This window comes from Sander vitreus, chromosome 5, assembly GCF_031162955.1.
Source record: "Sander vitreus isolate 19-12246 chromosome 5, sanVit1, whole genome shotgun sequence".
Taxonomy (NCBI): domain Eukaryota; kingdom Metazoa; phylum Chordata; class Actinopteri; order Perciformes; family Percidae; genus Sander; species Sander vitreus.
This window is the reverse complement of record NC_135859.1, coordinates 20,078,957-20,096,988: the sequence shown is the minus strand read 5'-3', so window position 1 is coordinate 20,096,988 and position 18,032 is coordinate 20,078,957. Positions and strand designations below refer to the sequence as shown.

Here is an 18,032-nt window from a genome sequence, read left to right as displayed (position 1 = left end):
AGCCTTTCAACTGAGGTTCATTTCAAAGATGCATTTTTCTATCCACACTGACAATAAAATGTCAGTGTTTTAGTAAAATTTTTTTACAATAACTTGTCTTTCATCCCAATAAAAGCTAAATCACATACACTTTCCCATCATCAATAAACACCTAAGCAAACACAGTCAGCAAGATATATGGTTGCATAAACCCATACTGTACAAACATAAACACAAAGTACACGCTCTATGCTTTTACCAGTCTAAGCAGATTTAAACTCAATTCTTAAAACTCCATATTTATCATGGCACAGCTACTTTCATTCATAATGAATGGTGCCAAGCTACATAAACACAGTTACACTGTCTGGTTTATGTTCTTTATGCTAAAACAAAGAAAAGAAAGCTTTGTAAATCAACAGAATCAAAAAGCTTTTGTCAACAGACAAAGAAATTAAATAATGTAGAGAATTCAAAGAGCAGAGTACTCAGTTTTCTTTTTGTTACGTATTTTATGTTATGCGCAGCTCTCTCTCCGCCCTGTTTTGGGTGTTTTTGTTCTGTTTGTCTGTGTGTCTCTGTGTGTCTCTGTGTGTATCTGTGCTTTTCCACCTGGAGTGCTGGAGGTGTGTTCAGAGGAAAGTAGGTCAAGGGGCGTGGCCAAATCAACACTGCACAGCCATTCCTCACAGCTGCAGCTCATCTCCAAGATTCATTCCAGCAATACTTAAACCCGGGCTGATCACCTATTTGGTGCCAGTTCGTTATCGACGCCCGTGTGGTCACTTGGCTCTAAGGTCTCTGTTTATTCAAAGTTGTGTCCGCGTTGTATTGTGCACCCTAGCTTTTGTCTTTGTACTCCTGAACTCATACTTACCCTGTGTTTCTGTCCAGTGACCGCTCAGACCTGCTGCCTCCTCCACTGTGCCTACAAGCTTCCAGCCTCACCATCCAGCCTAATCCTCCACCTGTGGAAACTACTGTGAACTCTTCCCTGCCTGTCCGCCTCGTGTCTCGTACGACCTGGATCCTTCCCCCTCGGCTCGCCTCGGAACTCAGACCAGCCAGGAGATTACCCGCTCAGACGGAACCCACACTGTATCTCTGAGTACTCCATATTATTATTATTATTATTATTATTATTATTATTTTATATATGTATTTTTTTGTTTTGTTCATTAAAACCTTTTACAAACTGTGTTCATTGTCTGTGTGTGAAATCTCTGCGTTCTGGGTCAGAGCAAACCCTTAACATTTTATGCATGTTCCTGTTTTACATTACTTAATTTGTGCTAGCCAACAATTGACCTGTGTCTGCAAACTTTGTCTTTGCTTTATGTCGTGTCTGTCTATTTCAGTGGCTGTATTACAGGCCTCTTTGTCGCCTTGTACCTGTTTGTCCACCTGTCAGCCATTTTCTGTCTGCTTAACTGCTGACTAACTTGAGGGTTGCTCTGTCTTTATTTGCACTCATCAATCCTTTCTCCACACGGTCTTATAATCCAGGTTGTCCGTCTAATACATTCACCTTGCTCCACTCTGTGACGAGCTTAAAAAACTCGACTGTCTCACTCCATGCAACTTATCCAAACTCACAAACACTTGTGCAAGCCATTATATTTGACTTGGTTAAAAAAAATGTGAGAAATACTAACGTGTGTGTGTGTGTGATTAACAAGTATTTAGGAGCAACTTAACATCCACCCCATTATAGTCATATTAAAGTACAAAACGATAGTGTAAATAACAAGTCAGTTGATCCTTAGCAATGTAGCCTGTAGAAAAGTTCAGCTATAATGTGTGACAAATGCAGTGTCGGAATTGTTTTATGACCACTACTAAAGTAGTTGACTTCAAAATGTGGACACATTTTGGTCCAATTTTACAAAAAAAAAAAAAAAAGCGTCCTCATTTCCTCCAGAGCTTGGTTGAGTTCCTGCCTACTGCCGTTAAAAGGACAAGGCTTGAGCATGTACTCCCACTGCTGAACGGATCATTGGCTGTCAGCTGCGTTGCATCAAGGAGCTTCAGGACACCATAGACATAAAAAACCGGATAAAATTGCCACCGACCTTGCCAAACCAGGCAACAATCTGTTTGAGAAACATTTCTCTGGGAGACAGTACCGGTCCATAACACCATGATCACCCATCACCTCAACAGGTTGTTCCTGTCATCTTACTCTACTACTCCTCCCAAGTCTGCCATGCAAAGAAATACTCCTAAGACATACTCGTCCTTATCCTCATCTAGTAGAGATGACTGTATTACTGCTGCCATGCTATTCCCTGCCACTTAAGTGTTTTTTTTTGCAACACGTTTTCAAACTTTTAGCGTGTCTACGTATATGACCGAGTCACTTCAGGATTTGTTCACTGTCACTTCACATACTTTTATTTCAGAACCTAATATGCCATGTTTTCTTTAAATGCATCCATACTGTGTACTATAATGTTGTAGTTTATATTTGCAACATTCTAACTTTGTACATCTCCCTTTCATAATAAACAACATAATTTAAATTACACGACAGCTTGTAAAATAGAGCTCCAGCCAAGACTCCGTACCTTCTCCTGTCTTCCAGTATGCCATCGTGGATCATTGCTTTCCAAGTGTTCAAGTGTTATAGTGTGAAAGTGGAACTGAAAAGGTATTTTGCAAAAAAAAACATGGTTTCCATAATTCCTTATAAAACAAGGTTGAGATTTGTATGGAATGGCTCCCTCTGTATCCCCCATTTCCCAGGCTTCCCTTCTTCCTCTCCATCTATCCTCCTAAGTCCCTGGCTCAAAGTGAAAGCCATAGTTAATGTAGTGTAGTAGCCGACAGCACACAGGGATTTTGCCTGCATGTACCAACCAGCTCAGTATACTGTCTGTTCAGAAACCCCCACGCAATTCTCCCCTGCTTGCTTTTCCCTCATCCCTCTCTCTTCCCTTGTCTTTTCATTTGAAACCTGCCTCCATTTCCCTCGTTTGCTTTGTGTTCTCTTGGGCTGAATCTCATTTTGAGAGATTGTAAAGTCCAAGCTGTTTGTCGGGCTCTGTGTCATATGAAATGTCTGTCCTGTCGCATCCCACCAACAGTAAGTACTTACACAGAAGCTAGTTTGGCTTTGTTACCGCTCTGTGACTACTTACACTTCCAGCTTAAAAGCACAACAACTCTGACTCCCCATTCTGTTTTAGTACCTTCTTTTAAAGTTATTACATGCTGTCTCAGCTAGCGGTTAGCCGAATTAGCTGTTAGCTAAACTAAAAAGGATTTATGACACTGCACGATCTGTTCCACGCTTCCGGTTGTAGTGGTCTGCCATTAGCCTCCACCGGGAAGCTAACGGCAGACCGCTACAACTACGACCGGGTAAAGTAGGGGGGGTAGGAAGTAAGAAGTGGTAGGACTTTACGGCCCTGGCCCGATTTGGCGTCACTGCTTGTGTAATCTCATCGCAAGATGGTCTCTAGTTTAACTCTGAACATGATTTTTAGCCAAAATCTCATGACATAAAATTAGCAATGGCCATAAACCTTCCCTTAGCTTATCTAGTTGCCAGGACTTAACCATACAGTAAGGTGGTAGATCAGAAAAGTAATTCCCATATGTAAAGGACCTATTCTGTCCTTTACAACTTAATGGTAAGATATTTTTTGAAAATAGTCAGTTAAGTGATTTGTTTATGCACTGCATAAACATTATAAAAATGTGCTATATAAGTGAAGATTAAAATCAGTCTCTTTTGTCGATATATTCACTGGTCAAGGAGACAATGCACATTAGGCCATTAGTAGTTTTCAATGGGAAACAAATTATAGGAAATCTAAATAAAGCAGTTTCTGGAGTCTGCACTGAGAACATCCTTTTAAAGAGAGGATAGAAGGGAGGAGAAAACATTGATATGAACTTTGCACTATGAGAAAATTAAATGGACCAACAGTCCAAAAGGAGGTGTTAACACATCTGGTATTAGAGGAGATTCCCCTGAGTGTGGAGTAAGGGGGAAACATCAAACATCTGCAAATGAGATTCAGCCTATGTAGCTCCGTGGCTGTCTGTCAGAGCCTCCCTGCTCTCCTGTTCACCCTCTCTCACTCCCTCTACTTGACTTGCAAATCTTCCCCACCTTAAAATAAAATACCAAACGTTGGGTTTGTACACTTTCACTCTGCATCTGACTTTACAGTTCAGGCCTTTCTCCTACCCGTCCTTCTGCTCTGTTTCAACCTTCCTCTCCCTGCCTGAAGCATTTAAAGCCTGAGCTTGTAACTTTTGTTAGGAAGTTATTAGGGAATAACCAAGCATAAACGGTAGTGACTACAGAAAGAGGCACTGTTCATCCATCCATCCATTGTAAAAGCTTGACTACCAGACCAAGTTTTCCCAATGACTGGTGCTTGCTCTCCAGCAGGGAGTGAAGCTTGATCGCCAACTGCCCATTTCGTACTGTTTTTTATGCTGCCATGGAGTCCATGCTGACATAAATTAGTGTCAACTAAGTGTCAAGGCAAGCCGAAGGAGGAGTAGGGTAAGGTAAGTTGAATGACTGTTCTATCAATTTAATGCAGGAGTGATGTTTTACATGACAACTTGGGTCGAGGCCAAAGTGGGTAGCACAGTAAAAATGTAATTTCAATAGATGGTAAAGGGTGAAGTGCTTTGAAGCACTGTATTTTTTTTTACTTGTGAAAGGTATTGTTTCAGTAATGTTAACATTTTGGCATGGAGTAATTCATTTTAGCTATGAAATGCAAAGTCTATTTTTTCCCCCAAGGAGTTGCAGACTAGCTCCCTTTTTTGCTTTTTTTCAGTGACAGGTAAATTTAACATAAAGTGCCAAGAGTAGTCACCCACTAAAACTTTATATTTCATTACTCTACAATGTTGAGTACCAGTGGATACATTAGGATTTACTGACCCTGATCAATTGAAAATAAGTACCTTTTAAAGGCCCATTATTCACAACTAAACCTAATTTTCAGGGAGGCTTTATGGAAAGGAGAAAAGAAATACCATTTTGTGCAACCTCTGGCTTTCCTTATCCCTGCCCCAGGCATTTTACTGTTGTATGGCTCAAAGGCAGTGGTCCATAAAATATGGCTTGCAACAGAATGCAGGCCTGTTTCTTGTATGTCCATGCCTGGAGAATTAAATCATCAGCTAAAGTCACGGCTGAAAATGTTATTGATCTATTATCTGAATATTGCTCTCTAAATCGTTTATTCCTTTAGATCTAAGTGCCTATCTCTGTCCACAACTATTTTTCTTCCTCTCTTTTACTCTTTGTTCTCTCAAAGCCCGAGGCTTCGCGTTCCCAGAGTCCCAGCAGAGAGCTTAACCAACACTTGTAGAAAACCAACACTCTATAAAAGGCTTGGCACCTTTTAGGTGTGTATCACCTTCCCTATCTCCCCAAATCTTCTCCGGCTTTTAGTCCCCCCTACACCCACTCCTCTCTGACTTTCACATAATGTACTTACCTTCTCGCCACTTCCCTACGCTCCATTCTTTCTTCTTTTCTTCCTACTTTTATGACGTATTTTGATCTTGACCTTCCTACAATTGTGATTTCCCCACGGGGGATCAATAAACAGTATACATTATATGTATACATATACATATTATTATTAATTATTATTATTATTATGCCCTGAGCTGCTTTGAAATTATCTAAACTGCACATACTACTTGATGGTTATCACTCAGTTGAAATAAAATGATTTTAGTCCCAAGCACATTTTCCTCCAATCCAAGAGCCCTGGGATTCTAACCCACAGTGTTCTAACAGTGGCCACCTGCCAACCAGGAGTTGTGTCTGTTGATGAATAGCTGGCTTGAAGACGTTTCAATTCTGCAATGCTTCCAGTGGACATTGAAACTACGACGTAACTACAAAGAAGACAAAGCTGTACCTCAACTGCATGAAGCAGCAACATCCAGTGGATCCCCGGGTTAAGATGCTACACTGTTTTCCACACCATATTGTGCAACATAATTGTTGGGTTAAAGTAACAAACCCTGAGTTGAGTTGCATGACTTTCGCACGGTATATCAATATAGCCAAAATACTGTGCATAAAAGTGAGTAGTAGAGTCCATAACTTATGTTCTTAATTCCTTTCATTTATGGGTGGCTGCCCTCTCTCTGCTCTTACAGTGAGTTCTGAGTTTTACCAAAAACCTTAATGTGAGAATGTTTGGTTATCCAGAAAAAACTCTTCAGGTTTTGTCCTGTAAAAATGTCTTTGAAGCAGTCTGTCGTACCTCCACATTCTAAATGCTGTAAGGTCGTCATATCTCCCTCTGCTTTGCTTTACGTTGCATCTCTCTGTCTCTTGCTCTCAAATTTCCATAGCTGAAGATATTTCACCTCCAGTGTCCCTCTGAGAATGCAAACTACTATTACACACGTTTGTAAAAGGTTTTTACACCCTTTTCAGTTGTTTTTCTGTTTATTTTCTTTCCTGACTGCCTTTTACTCTGCCCTACCAAATCTGCTATGCCTTTAGATCTCTGTCCCTACCCCCTCTCTGCTTAGCTGTTTCTGTTTTTTTCTTATATATTCACAATCTTTTATCTCTTTTTCTCTCTTGCTCTCTGAACGATTTAACTCTGGAGGAGACAAAGTAAGACATGACCTCCCTGTATACAGCTTGTAGACCTTTGGTGTTTGGCTCAGTGTATCGGTTTTCCTCCATTCGTCCAAATCTGCCTTCATCGTCAACTTTCCCACGTCTCTCTTGGCACAGCTTTTATGTATTTTTCACCTCCTCTTTCACCTCCCACCAGCTTTCACTCCTGCAGCGTCTCTGTTAAAAAAAGATATTCATCTATGCATCCATCTCTCATCATTTCTTGTTCTCTTTTCCCTGTCTCTATAAACGACTTCATGCTCTTCAATTTCTTCATGTACTCCTCTCTCCTATTTTTCCTCTCACTGAATTTTGTCTCTTGCAGTTCAGATACGGGTCAATATGGCAACTCGTCACTTCTAGGTGAGGTCCAAACAAACATCCATGTATGAGGCCTATGGGTTTGCAGAGGTTTGGCTTGGCTCATTAACCTTGCTTTCTTTTGCCCATTCACACTGCCACCAGAGGTCCACTGTGTTTTTTGTGTTATTATTGCTTTCAGCCATGTCCTTACAAAATATTGGAAGTAATATTTTTTTGTTGTATGTATGTTTTCTGTATTTTTAAAAATATAAGAGGAAATGTATAGGCTATCATCAAAAATATTTTGCTCGGCTTTTGTGTTTGTACCTAAATATTTAGAAATATTTGAAATATATCTCTCTGATTGTGAAGGGGGCCAGATGTATCTGCCAGAGCAAAAGAAACATGAGCTTGCAGATTCAAGTGAAACCTTGACATTTCTACAGATTATTTTTCATCATTGTCTTTACACTTTAAAAGGTCTAAATGTAATCCATTTAAGATAATAATCAGATTTGACATCTTATCTTTAACAACAGATTTTTGTCCTATGCACGAAGCATTTCTGTATTTAGCGCCAATTCTTTCATTTTTCTCTTCCTTTTGTTATTATCCTTTTCTCTGCTCATTAAATGTCTCACATGTATCTGCCCTGTCAAGTAGTTTTCTTTTCCACCTCTAGTCCAGTCATTTTATGAAAAAAGGTAGGACAAATTGCAACAGAAGCAAACTCAACTGATTTTGTATCCTCAATATGTCCTGAGTAAGGAAAAAAAAGCCCCGAAGAATCCCATTAGGGGAAAGTTTTGAAAAAGACCCAACTACAGCCTATTGATTCTTTTTCTCACGTGAATAGGGTAAACATTTTAACCTTTAGATATCGCCATGAAAATGACTGAGTTGATTATTTACATCAAGACAAACAAAAAATGTATTACAAGTTTTTTGAAATTGTTTGTTAACATGGGCAAACGGTGCATAATCTAATTACGTATGTGTTAATTTGCATACCACAACAGATCTAAACATTGGGTATAGCCAGGTGAAAATGTCTTGTTGAATCTTGTTGACATATAACAGTAAAAGACTTAATGTTAAGGTCTGAATGGAACCCATTTAGGCTACCCATCTACCCAGAATCTCAGTCGTACCACAGGTCAACACACATCCAGATGTTCCCAATAAATTGTAGTTGATCACCAGGTATGGTTTATTAATGTAGGTTGAATAATCCATGTAGGAGAAACAAAATGAAATCTTTCTTACCTGAGTGACAGCTTAGTGAGAGTTGAGTGGACCCTGAATGAATGACTGAATCTCTGCCCCTTATGGTGACATTTGTTTGCCTCTATAGGCTTTTACTGTAAGATGTCAACAGGACAAGACATTTTCACCTGGCTATATCCAATGTTTAGATATGTTGTGGTATTTATGCAAATTAGTGCATACATTATTATGCACCGTTTGCTCACGTTACCAACATTTTTATTTGGGGGCAGCTGCAACAAGGTGAGGTGACACTCTTCACTGTAACTTCTTTGTATGAACCCATAAGATCACATACTGTCAGAGCTGTTGACATTTTCATACTTTTCCCTGTGTTATGGAGAGATAAAAAGAAGGAAAAAAAGAGCCTCATCTGGCCCATTACTTACTAATGAGCAAATTGTCAGGAGTTATATTTCAAGGTATTTTTTGTCTTTAAACTATAAACATCTTTCATTAGAAAGCACTACAGAAGGTGATAGAGACATTGATGATGATGAAGATGTTTAATAACCATGGAAACAACCAGAACTCCAACACTTTAGCACATGGCACAGACCCAGGACACTGCATCATACAGTATATGGACTGCATTATGACAAACTCAATAAAAAAATAAAAAAAATACACTAAGCATGCAGGTAATGGACACCAGGCATGAAGGGCTTAGCTGACTTTTTAGAGAATTGCCCCATTGACCACTATAGCCAATATGTGACAAATATTATCTTTGTGAGGTGAATAGCTGTATGTGACTGCACTGAACTAACATATGTTTCAAACAGCCAGTCGAGAGACAGAGAACTGTTTCTGTGGAGGCAACGCTTCTCACATAATAATATGCAGAACTTGTGTGAATAGTGAAATATAACCTATGATAATGTTTCAGGCCTTTTATCATTTTCACTTACTTTCCCTTTTTATCAAATAAAGCCTATTTCTCTAAAATATCAGCACTTTTATTGTTCTCTCCTAATAAAAGACTGGCAACCTAGCGAGCATCACACTTTAAAACGGCTCTTTCGTTTGCCTATAACCTTTTACTATTGTGCCTCAGGCGCCTCTTGTCATTGGCTAAAAGCAAAACAAAACAAATCATCTTAATGTCAACAGTGTTATTACAACTAAGTGGTACTTCCCACATTTGCTCAACAAGGCCAGTGTTGCTGGGGTTCTGACTGGATTATGGGGCAATGTCCCTCAGCAGGTAACAGTAACTTGTCACTCACATTTTTTATATATATTAGGTTTTACAGTGTAAATACAAGACACCTGAGGACAGACTGAAAAAAATGGAAAGAAAACAGAGTAGGAGTCATAAAAAAGAATAACAGTAAAGAATGGAAGATGGAGGGAGAGGGAGAGAGATAAACTATGAGAGGAGGAAGAGAGAGATAATAGAGAGAAAACATGTGTTCTCAGTGTCCGGAACGCACACCAGTAGAGCTGAAAATAGGGATTGGGACAGTTGCGTAGTAGCTTCATTTAAGAGGACACACTCGACTGTCTGTTCTCTAAAGAACTCTCCTTGTACAGAGACGAGGCCTTTTGGGAACATTGCTATCATCTTAAAAGGCCATCTGTCTCTCTCTCTCTCTCTCTCTGTCTCTCTCTCTCTCTGGCTCTCTCTCTCTCTCTGGCTCTCTCTCTCTCTTTTGCGCTCTTTCTTCCTCCCTTCTCTCCTTAAGCAGGGGGTGAGGCCATTAGGGAACAATGGTGATATCTTTAAAGGGCCTTCTGTGGCTGAGAGAACAGCACTGCCAAAACCCAGAGGATCCATGTGCTGAATCAGTGGTCACAGAGGACAGAGGGGATAGAGGGATTTAAGTTGGGTACGAACGTGTGTGTGTGTGTGTGTGTGTGTGTGTGTGTGTGTGTGTGTGTGTGTGTGTGTGTGTGGGGGGGGGGGTCTATTGTGTAAATATCTTAATGTGAACTATACCCCATTTGGGGACACATTTTGGATTTAAACCAGTTGATTGAAGGTTGTCTAGCTAGAGAAAAAAATTGTGTTCTTACTTTCAGTCTTGATTAGGGTTAAGTTAAGGTCAGAGTAAATGCCTTTTCCCAACAGGCATGAATATAGTTGTTAATTTGCATGCAACTTTAAAGAAGTTGAATCCGTAGTGTGTATTGGAGGCTTCCCAGTAGTGTAGAACTTTGGTGCAGAAGAAAAATAACCAGAAACCACATCAGATGATTCAGATGGGAAAAGGCCTCAATCAACAAAATCCTGCAGATGATGGTTCAATCAATCAACTTGCAGTAAGCGAACAAGTTTTATATTCAAACAAATATGTGCTAACAATCTATGATTAAGGAGAGATGCTGTCAGATCCAGATTCAGGGCCTCATCATGAATGTGTTTATGACTAGATTTCTAAATTCATTTATGAACATATTGATACTACGCTGTTGCCCATGCAGTGCTTGTGGGGCTCTAAGGCGTGGTACTAGCACTTCCAGTAGGGCCACATTAGCCACTATTCAATATTAATCCAATTTGAACTGCTTGATAGAGCTCGCTAGTTAGAACATATTTTTATAGCACATACTCAATACACAATATTATACTTAATACAATGCTTTAATGCCTTGGAAGATTAAGCTCAAGCCTGCAGAGTGCATTGCAAAACAATTCCACTGCAGAGATCCCATTGGAGATCAATGCATACAACACATTCATTGTGTTAATTGACTACAATGAGTGAGATGGAGCCCCATTATGGCTATAAGGATTAATTAAATCAACACAGAATCACCTAAGACAGACAACCATTACACTGTTTTCTATAAACTGAAACTTTTAGGCATGTTAGACTTCTGTCCACCCACCGATGAGTAATGTCACAGCTAGTGTTTTCCATTAGCTAGCAATATATCTGGTGTTACATCACTCATTAGGGGGGGATCCAAAATGCAACATGCTTAAAGTTCCAGCCCATTAGGAGCAGTGCACCAGCAGTGGATTCCACTATGACTCAGTTAAATTACCTTTACACATGTGGAGCAGGTCCATGAGGGGAAAGTAAGAGAGAGACTACAGTATAGTGATGTCCAGTCAATCTCGGGTTATGAAGTGCACACCCGACCTAAACAGGCTCTTGGCAGTATAATGGCGTAAACTGACAGGGCATGTGCTTTATGTGAGTTTGATTAAGTTTGTGACCCTACTTCCAAAGAGAGGGACAACTGTGTAACTAGATATGATGATAGGTTGGGCTAAAAAAGGACAAAATATGACAGACACACAGACCACATGCACACACACAGACACATGATGCACACACCTATGCACACACAGAAAACAGCAAAAACAGTTATACTTCTGTAGGAGGAAGCTAAGAGACTGCAGAAACAGAGTGGCACTTTATAAAAGGGACAAAGGATGTTTCTAGTCTAATGTTAAAGTTAATGGACTGGAAAGAGAGTGGACGAAAAGACAGAGAGGGATAGAGAAGCAGGGTAAAATGAGACAGCATGCACACACGGAGGCAGACTGATGTGTCACCAGCATAAAGATGCATAAAGATGCATAAAGATACGGATGTGTGTGTGTGTGTGTGTGTGTGTGTGTGTGTGTGTGTGTGTGTGTGTGTGTGTGTGTGTGTGTGTGTGTGGGTGTGTGTGTGTGCCTGTTTTTGTGTTCCTGTGCATATGCCATGTCTGCCTGTGTGTCTGTGTTTGTTTGGCAGAAAGAGAGAGCGAGAGAGACAAAGAGAGAGAAATGTTTCTGACTAAACCATACATCCATTAGCGCTCTAATGTCCTACCATGCTGAGAAAACATCAATACCATTACATTAGATACATTTGAAATTCACACAACATCAGTTTCACAGATCCACTGCCAGGGGCGTTTCTAGGACTTGAGGAGGTTTCGGGGCTTAGCCCGGGCTCATTTAAATAAACTGAATGCAATGCAAAACTGTGATTGGCTTGCCCAGCTTGTTAATAGCCAATGTATGTTTATTTTAGCTTCCAGTTTATAGATGTAATTTAGATGGCACTAACATTTGGCCTAATCATAACTGACCTGGCAACCCAAAGGCCAAGGTTTTGTTTCCAGATTTGTGTGGTGACTTACGATGCGGGGGGTCTTGGGGTCCACCCCCAGAAGATTTTGAGCATTAACCACTTAATTTCCTGCATTCTGGTGAATTTTTATGCACCTATTTCTACCTTTTTCTGAATCAATATGCTGGAAATATCTTTATGTAAAGAGAAACATAGAATTACAATCCAAATATAAAAACATAATGGAATATATTGCAGTAAGGCTCTCAGGCATTCTGTATTGCTTTCAACTATTTATTTGCCTTTGGATCAACTTTTCTAATTATATCTGAGTCAGCACACTAGCACATCTAGCCTAGGCATAATTTACTCTTCCCTTCTCTTTTGCATCTTTTGTTGTGGAAGTAACATCCTTAAATGTGCATTGTGACAATTATTCACCTCAATGATACATTAATATATTTTAATTTATTAATAAACCCATTTCAGATGTTTGAGCAAGATTTCTGCTCATGTCCAAAACTTTGTGCACATTCAAAATATAGAGAGTTGTGATATTTTGAGAAAAGTTTAGAAGTTTTAGAATAAAGTCACTATATTTTAGAAAATAATCTACCTGCACCATAGTCTGCTGTGCAATACGTGATTGCTCTGCTGATGTGGTAGATCTCAGACCGTCTGACAGACACAGAGCCCCGTTTGAGACTCTGGTCTCTGAATGAGACATCGGAGGTGGAAAACCGAAACTACGACAGAAATACATGGAGCACAAACGTGACACATCTGCCACAGCATGTCGACAGCAGAGTGCGTCCTTTATAAACCTGAAGCTGCGCACAATGAAATAAGGCAACTTATGATTCCGGGGGTTTACATAGGCTATTGTCCAGTTTCATATTTGTCAGTCAACCTTTCAAAATACATTCGTGGCTACACCCAAAACATTCAGGGCTAAAGCCCCGGCAAAATCGGCTGATGCACCTCTGCCCACTGCCCAACAAAGCCAAAACGCAGTAACTTCATATTTGGTCAAAATTGAGTTACAACCTGTATCTCACTTTCTGACATCTGTTATTATATATATATATATATATATATACCACATAAATGTGTAATTTGTGCTCATTTTCAGCTTTTTAAAGTTGGAGTTTAAAAACAAAAACAACAAAACTGACCTACAAACAAGCCAAAACACAGTATCTGCAATTTGGCTGTGTAGTTACTGCACTCTGGCTTGGTAAGCTGTGTGCTGTAGGGCACTTAACAGCACTTACTGCACTCTCTATCATAGAAAGACAACTAGTTGCCCCAACTGTAGTTGTTATATGTAAATGAAAAATATCCATTTTGATTTTGGTTACTCAATTAGTTATTCAACATAAATAAATATGCATCAGCTAAATCAAGTAGGGGTGTGAATCTTTTGGTATCTCACAATCTGATTAAAAATCATTCTCGATTCAAAATGATTCCCGATTCAACATTGATTCTCGATTCAGTACATAGGGGTGCTTTCAGGATCTAGTTTCAAGTTATTTGTTGTAAGATGTTCAGCAATTGCAGTCTTTGCTTGGGTCTCAGGCTCCCTCCAAAAAGGCTAATTAAAATTGTATAATACTGAAAATCTGTCCGCTGTGCTAGTTTAAATGTGGTGTGGCAAATCAGGGCATGAACGATGAGTGAAGTGTGTATAAGATCATGGAGTTTTTATATTTGAAAAATGTTTTATCAACTGACTATGCAATGTTAACATGCAAAGGCAAAAAGACAAAAGGGAACATTTATTCATGTTAAACTTGGATTGACTTAGTCAAAAATTATATTTGATCTGCAACTGTGTATTCAAACTCAAAATAAGCACGCTCAAAGTAACGTGCCGTGTACGAGCTAATTAACGTGACTCAGGTTGATGCTAGCAGGCTCAGGCAAAGCAGTATTTTGGAGAGTGCTACTTGCCGACCTGTTGATGAAACCAAATCCAAACAAATTACTACAGCTCTTGCAAAATGGGTGGCAACTAACTGCAAACCTGTCAGCATCGTAGAAGATTCAGGTCTTAAGACGTACTACGGTTGGCATGTTCTGACACGTCTTATACATTGCCGTCGAGGGGGACAGTAGTTTCACGCATACACAGCCTGTACGACACGGAGAAAGCAGCCCAACTGGAACAGCTGCAAAGTGCTGCAAACGCTGTCTCATTAACCGGTGATCACTGGACGTCAGTGAGTAATTAACATTATTTAGAAGTTACCGCACACTATATTGACTCTGGTAAGGATAGGGATTTTTTGTTTTTTAGTTCGGTACTTGGAGGAATTGTGCAATAATGACAGATTCACACATTTTTCTTTTGTTTACAATAAATAAATAATAAACAAATACAAATGTTAAATTCAAGTTCATAAAGTAACTTTCCTTGCATTCATTTAATTCCCAGTCAAGATACACTGGTAAGAATTGCTTGTCATTGTTAATATGTACTTAAAAACAGTTCTGAAATGCAAAATAATAGAATTTTAATCATGTGATAAAACATGCAATTGATCGCGATTCACCATAGAACTTCAGCGATTAATCGCGATTAAACATATTTTATCGTTTGACAGCCCTAATTTTTTCATAAAAGCAGTCTCTGCTGTCACACATCTATCTCTCACACCTACATGAGGGAGCAGTTCTGCTAACATTAATGTATGCAAATAAATACAGACAATGCACAGGCAGTTAAGTTATATAAACTCTTGAGTCCTGTTTGTTTGAGCCCGAGGCAAGACAGAGTAAAAATGAGTATTACAACACTGACGGAGGCTATCAAACCAGCTCAGTCGACAGGAAGTGCTCGCAGGCCGGAGACGGAGGGCTAAGGGCTAGGCTAAAGCTTACTCCTTATTGGCTATTACTACGCAGCATTATCCTCGCCAATGTACGGTCTGTGGCGGAAAAAATGGATGAACTGCGGCTGCGTATCGCAACTCATAAATGGATTATGGAGATTGTCATGATTTTCACAGAAACAACATGGTAAGAATATCGGCATTCACGATAGCGCTATTGTGCTAAAGGGGACGCTGACGTTATCTGCATTAATATCTAGGTATGTGTGAAGTTGTGAATCGATTCAGAATCTTCTAAAAAAATTTCTAATCTAAAAATTGTGATTCTTATATGAATCGATTTTTTCCAACAACCCTAAAATCAAGTCATGATGGAGAAAGATACAAAAAAAACCTAAACTCCTCCTAGAGGTAGGTAGGTAGGTAGGTAGATAGATAGATAGATAGATAGATTTCCTTACCAAAGTCAGAATCATAGAAGATGATGAACTTCTGCCAGCTGTACTCAGACACCACTTGCATGATGACCTCATTGAGATAGACGGGTGGGCGGACCATTAGGGTGTAGTCATCTGTTCCAGGGATGCGACCGGTTGGTGGGCAGGCGGAGCGAGGTGATCCCACTGGGGAACGCTGGATAAAGAGGTGGGGGATGTGCATGGCATCGGCCAGAGTCTGAAGGCTGCCCGCGGACATGCAGCCAATTGAACTGACCAGAGCCAGGATACCACGGTTCATCAGCTCACAGGCTGGATGGAGGGAAGGAGGGAGGCAGCAGAGAAAGAAGGAACAAAAATAAAAGAGAAACATGTTATTTTTCCAAGCATACAAGGGAAATTATGCGTTGGTGAAGAATCACCAGTGGTAAAAATATTCATTACGACTGTGGGCAGTACCAAGTCACAGTTTTGATGATATTAATTATTTGTGGTAAGAGTGCAAAAAGGCAAATAATTGTTATTCTACAGGTCACCACACTGCAGCACCAACTAAAGAGACAGGGACAATTTTTAGCGAGCTGTTCCTGCATGTTTCCACATGCATTACATTTATTTTAAGGACCAAAGATGTTACAGTCATACACAACCTGCTCTGTGGTAACTAGAAACAAACAGACAGACATGAAAACAGAGAGGAAGGAAACTGGATAAAGAAGTATACATACATAGGTGAAGGTACTGTATATAGCATCAGAGTAAGAATATAACATGGGCTACATGTAAAAGCCTACTAAAATATATATATAACACAAAAAAGACTTTATTTCTGCACTACTCCAAGTCAAGTCTTCAGCCTGGATTGTAGCAAAGTTATGTCAATGTCCACATTATTGATTGACCTCCAGGCTACTTCATAAACAATAACACAATATAAAGCAGTCTATTGTCGAACATTGTTAGTCTATGATTCTATAAAAAGTTAATTCAGAGTTGTATTATAAAACCCTTAAAAAAAAGCCCTTCTTGCCAGAGCGACTATCCACAATCCACCAGTTGTTTGTGATCTAGTGTTTAAATGTTTCTCAGCTCTAAGACACTATCTATGCTTAGTTCACCTCCCTTCCACTTTTCATCCTTGCTAGACCTCTAGTGCTGTCAAAAACACCTCTACCTCCTACCCTCTCAACCCACTCCCTTGTTATCCCCCCTCTTGTCCAAAACAGCCCCTCTGAGTGCTTACCTATCAGCCCCAATCATTTCAAAGCTGCAGTCTTGCAGTGATTTTCATTTTAGTTGCCTTAAAGCACCACTGAATTGTACAATGTCCTCAATTTGGAGTCATCTGCCTTCCTCTTCCACCTCCTTTCTAACATCCCTCTTAAACACCTTTTCTATTCTACCCACCAACATTTTTCACCATCTTTATTCGCTAGCCCCATACCCCCCATCTTTTGTTATCCGTCACGGAAACACAAACTTTCCTTCCCCCCCCCCCCCCCCCCCCCCCCCCCCTCACTCCAGCCATCTTTTGATTTTTGCACACTTCTTTTCCTCCCTCAGTCTGCTCTTCCATTACTTTTACCCACATGGCCACTCACATTTTGTCACACATCACTGTGTGCTAAGCACCAGACTTAGAAGTTTATTTCACTTCCAGCTAAAACCCTGTCACAGAGACTCTGGGTAAAACAAAAAGTAGTGGGAAAAAAGCTTAAAGACAGTACAGTGAACACAAACACACAGATACACACACAAATGGTGCAATGGCAATGTACAATAGAAAAAAAGCACAATCTAAAGAACACAAAGTCAGCCTGTATAAAGCCACACACTAATCTGTCGACACTGCAAAAATAAAGCCAGAGAAAGGAAGAGAAAAGAAAGTTTTCAAGAAAGAAAAGCTTGATAAGACAGCTTCCTAGTGCTGAGAAAAGCAGAATAAAACATTGTATGTGTGCATGTTTGTGAGACAGAGAGATTATAAGAGCTATATGACATGAGTTGGATATCAAAGTGCTTTGTGAGGATGAATTATCATCAAACAAATCCAAGCATGTGTGTGTTTATCTGCATATTAATGATGCACAGCATAGTGTCTGCTTAATTGCTTTTGTTGTTTAATTACATAGTTCAAGCATTACTGATTTAATTTGGATACATTACTTTTAAGATGTACAAGTCACCCTTAAACTAAATTCATTCCTCTGTTGAAGACACTTTAATTAACTTGAAAGAGTTGGTCCACTCAAAAAGCCACATTTTACAAGGGAAACTTGTTCAGTTGTCACACAAGTCTTAAGCAGTTTGGTGACATAAATCTAATTTGGATGCAATAGATATGTACAGTATATATAGATGAATATATGAACACAAACCCCATTCTGCAATTAATTGGCAATACATTGTTAGGAACGTTTTTTCTTTTTAGCAATAGCTAAAGGGTTATTTCAGGCAACCATTTCCTCATGCATTGATGTAGATGATTAATGAGTCAAAGCTGAAGCAGTTTCAATCTTACTGCCCATTGTGCAAGTCCACATTTTGAGGAATTAATTAAAGTATAACA

At 39.6% G+C, this 18,032-nt stretch overlaps 1 protein-coding gene across 1 annotated transcript in view; it reads right to left on the bottom strand.

The window, feature by feature from the left end:
• grid2 (glutamate receptor, ionotropic, delta 2) overlaps nt 1–15,767 on the bottom strand; it is a 248,700-nt gene extending 232,933 nt beyond the window's left edge. Inside the window, exon 1 of the mRNA XM_078250909.1 lies at nt 15,488–15,767. Within this exon, the coding sequence (XP_078107035.1) occupies nt 15,488–15,764 (277 nt within the window). The 5' untranslated portion in view covers nt 15,765–15,767. The remainder of the gene's footprint in view (nt 1–15,487) is intronic.
• Nucleotides 15,768–18,032: the final 2,265 nt, after the last annotated feature.